This window comes from Penaeus monodon, chromosome 44, assembly GCF_015228065.2.
Source record: "Penaeus monodon isolate SGIC_2016 chromosome 44, NSTDA_Pmon_1, whole genome shotgun sequence".
In the NCBI taxonomy this organism is placed as follows: Eukaryota; Metazoa; Arthropoda; class Malacostraca; order Decapoda; family Penaeidae; genus Penaeus; species Penaeus monodon.
The window spans coordinates 2,204,349-2,208,629 of NC_051429.1; the positions used below are offsets into that span (position 1 = coordinate 2,204,349).

General features: G+C 27.9%; 1 protein-coding gene across 1 annotated transcript; it reads left to right on the plus strand.

Moving 5' to 3' along the window:
• The first annotated feature begins 2,098 nt into the window (after positions 1-2,098).
• On the plus strand, positions 2,099-3,506 carry LOC119568506 (zinc finger protein 271-like). Its single transcript, XM_037917043.1, has 4 exons — positions 2,099-2,167; positions 2,482-2,564; positions 2,886-3,052; positions 3,217-3,506. The coding sequence occupies exons 1-4, from the start codon at positions 2,099-2,101 to the stop codon at positions 3,504-3,506; spliced, it is 609 nt and encodes a 202-aa protein (XP_037772971.1).
• Positions 3,507-4,281: the final 775 nt, after the last annotated feature.

Consider the following 4,281-nt stretch of genomic DNA (forward strand, 5'->3'; position numbering starts at 1 on the left):
CCTAAAAATATATAAAAAAAAATATAAAATATATAATTTTTTTTTTTTTTTTGTGTTATATATTTTTTTTTATATATTTTAAAAAAAAAAAAAAAAAAAAAAAAAAAAAAAAAAAAAAAAAAAAATATATATAAAATATAATATATAAAAATATAAAATTTTTTTTTTTTTTTTTTTTTTTTTTAAAAAAAAAAAAAAAAAAAAAAAATATATTTTTTTTTTTTTTTTTTTTTTTTTTTTTTGTGATAAAAAAAATTTTTTATATATATATAATATATATTATTTTTTAAAAATATATAAAAAATAATATATTTTAAAATTTTAAAAAAAAATTTTTATTATTTTTTTTAAAGAAAAATAGAAGAGAAACCCCTGGAAATTGTTAAATTTTTAAGGGAAAAAAAAATTAGAAATGATATAAAAAGGGGAAGAAAAATGGGGGAAAATAAAACAAGGAAAAAGGGGGGAGGGCATTTTGGGATTTGTAAAGTGGAAGAACATCAAAGAAATTAGATGAAGGAAAGAAGGTTTTGGGGGGGAAGGAAAATGTAGAGGCTACAAAACATTGTGAAAAAATAGGGGGGACATGTAGAAAGGGTTTTTTTTAGAATAAAAGAAGATAGAGAAAAATAAAGATGGAACAGGGGGGTAAAGTACAAAATTAGGAGGGGGGAATCCGGGCATTTTTTTCTAATCCTTCCTTAATATAAATATAATATTTTTTTTTAGAAATAAAAGGGGGGTGGGATTGGGGGGGGGGGGGGTGTGGGAAATCTTTAATTAACAAATAAATTAATTTATTATATTTTTCCCTTTTTTTTTTTTTTTTTTTTTTTTTTTTTTTTAATATATATTAAATTTTTTTTATTTTTTTTATATAAATAAAGAAAATATATATATTTTTTAAATATATTTTTTTTTTATTTTGTTTTGGGGGTTTTTTTTTTTTTTTTATAAAATTTAAAATATATATATATATATATATATTATAATATATATAAAAATTTGTTTTTTTTTTTTGTTTTTTTTTGGTTGTTTAAAATTTTAAATAATTTATTTTTATTTATTTATTATAAAAAAAAAAAAAAAAAAAAAAAAAATTTATTATTATTTTTTTTTATTTTATATTTTTTTTTGGGTTTTTTTTTGTTTTATTTTTTTTTTTTTTAAAAATTTTTTAAATAATTTATTATTTATTATTATAATAATATATTATATTTATATTTGTTTTTTTTTTTTTTTTTTTTGTTTTGGTTTTGTTGTTTAAAATAATTTTATTATTATTTTTTATTATTATAAATAAAAATTATTATTTTATTTTATATATATATAGATATATATATTATTTTATATTATATATATAAAAATTTTAATTTATATTATATTATTTTATATTATATATATATATATATATATAATATATATTTTAATATATATAAAAAATTTATATTAAGGATTTTAAATTTATTAAATATTTCTATTATATATTATAATATTTAAATTTAAAAATTTTTATATAATTTTAAATATATATTATAAAATAATAAGTATATTATTATTTTTATTAATAAAATATATATATTATATATATATTATATATATTATATATATTTATGTGTGTGTGTGTGGTGTGTGTGTGTGTTTTGGGTGTGTGGTTTATGATTGTGTTGTGAAATTTAAACTGAAATACTAATTTATTTTTTTTTCTGCTTCCCATTTGTTTTGGGGATTTGCCATCTATTTTTATTTTCATGAATTTTAAAAAATATTTTTTACTTGCTTTAATCGTCATTAACTATTAAGTAGCTGTTATTATCTTTTTCCATCCACGGGGAAAATTTAGTTTTTTTTTTATTTTTTTTGTTTTTCCATTTCAGGGCGACGATGAGTTTCCTCGCCGAATGGAAGCCTTTGGGCCCCACCCACGGACGGGAAAATTTTGACGGAGGGAGATCAAAGAGGGTTACCGAATATATTTCTAGGATGCTTTTTTTGAAAAAAAGGAAGAAATTTGATTTTGCAGATAAAGAGAAAGATGAAGTGAACGACGTGAAAATGGCCCAAGAAGTCTTTCTTTCCTAATCTTTATGACCTAAACATGAGCATATGCAAAGGTTCATATAACTTTGGGTTTAGGGGTCGTGAGACTTATAAGACCCCATTTAAAGTTAGATAATTTTGGGAACAGGGGGTTTATCAATGGGGGTCAAGCGATGACAAGAAAGTGTAAAGAGGTACAGATCTTATCAAAATCATATAATAGTCCCCCCAAAAAAGAAGCCATACAGCTGTGAAAAACGCAATAACTCTTCTCAAAGAAATTTAAAATAGTGTCCCTATGGAGTACATACTAAGGAGAAGCCTACAGCTGTGGGTTTGCTTTTAAACCTTCCTATCCAAAAAGGGTCTAGTAAAGGGATATCCGAATACAACAAATGAGAAGCCCTACAGTTTGAGATTGCAACAAGGCCCCTTTTCAAGGAAAAATTATCTAGTGGCCCTGTGAGGGACTACAAAGGAGAAGCCATACTGCCGGAAATTTTTCAGCAAGGTTTCTCGCAGGCGTAGTCTAGTGAACCATTGAGGGGCACACCAGGGGAAGCCTACAGCTGTCAAATTTTTAAAACCCCCCTTTCGGCGAAAAAATAATTAGTGGGCAAGAAATACATACAAAAAAAAGCCATACAGCTGTGAAAAATTTTCAAAAAGCTTCCAAAAAAATTTAAAATAGTGTACCATATGAGAGTACATACTAGGAGAACCACACAGTTTTGGATTTGTAAGAAGGCCTTCTCGGGGAAAATAATTGTGAGGGATATGAGAAAACATACAAGGGGGAAAACCATACAGTTGAGATTTTATAAAATCCCTTTCCTATCCAAAAGTGATCTAGTAAGGCATATCCGAATACATACAAATGAGAAGCCATACAGTTGTGAGATTTGCAACAAGGCCTTCTCAAGGAAATATTATCTAGTGTGCCATGTGAGAGGACATACAAAGGAGAAGCCATACAGCTGCGAAATTTGCAGCAAGGCTTACTCGCAGAGGCGTAGTCTAGTGAACCATATGGGAATACATACAAAGGAAAAGCCATACAGCTGTGAAATTTGCAATAAGGCCTTCTCAAGGAAATATCATCTAGCGAGGCATATGAGAGTGCATACAAAGAAGACATACAGCTGTGAAATTTGCACTCAGGGAAATTTCATTTAGTGTGCCATATGAGAATACATACAAACGAGAAGCCATACAGCCGTGAGAGTTGCAATAAGGTCTTCCTATCCAAAAACGATCTAGTAAGATATATCCGGATACATACAAATGAGAAACCGTATAGTTGTGAGATTTGCAGCAGGGCCTTCTCAAGGAAATCTAATTTAGTGTGTCATGTGAGAGTCCACTCAAAGGAGAAACCATACGGCTGTCAGATTTGTAACAAAGCCTTCTCGGAGAAATCTACACTAGAGAGTCATATGAGAATGCACATAAAGGAGAATCCATAAAGTTGTGAGATTAGCAGTAGGATCTTTTCACAGAAATTTACTCTAGTGAGCCATGTGAGATTCGACACATAGGAAAAGCCATACAGCTGTGTGATTTCTAAGAAGTTCTTCTAGCAGAAAATTAATATGAGAGTACATGCAAAGGAGAAGCCATACAGCACTGAGATTTCCAACTAGGCTTTCTTGCAGAGAAGTATTCTAGTAAGCCATGAGAGAATAGTTATAAAGCAGAAGCAATACAAGGAGAAGCTAAGAGATTTGCAACAAGGCCTTGAAATGAAGCCTTGTCACAGAAGGAGAGGTTATTACTACACACGAGAATCGACGAAGCTGTGAGGTCTCCCTAATGAGTACAATGGGGTAAGTAAGATATGACATAGTACATGAGTACATGCAAGTAGATACCATATAGATATTCGGGAAACTATTTTGTGTACACAAAGGTCAAAGCCTTTTATCTACGAGGTTTATAGGCGTACTTTCACCTAACGAAGACATTTTGTGAAGAACATGAGACTGCATTAAACACCATGAACTTTCATCTAAAAGAGCACAGTTTCTCTTCACATTATTGAGGAATTGTCATAAATTTGGAGGATCTCTTCATTTAATTAATGTAGTACATGTTCTTAGTATGCAGTTCTTGTCAAGCATAATAAAATGTCATATATTATGGCCTGCATTTAAGTCCCCATATTTTTTTTCCTGGTCCAAAGTAATCAAAGTCTGCTGTCACTATTCAGTAACAGCTAAAAAAAAAAAAATGTCACTAATG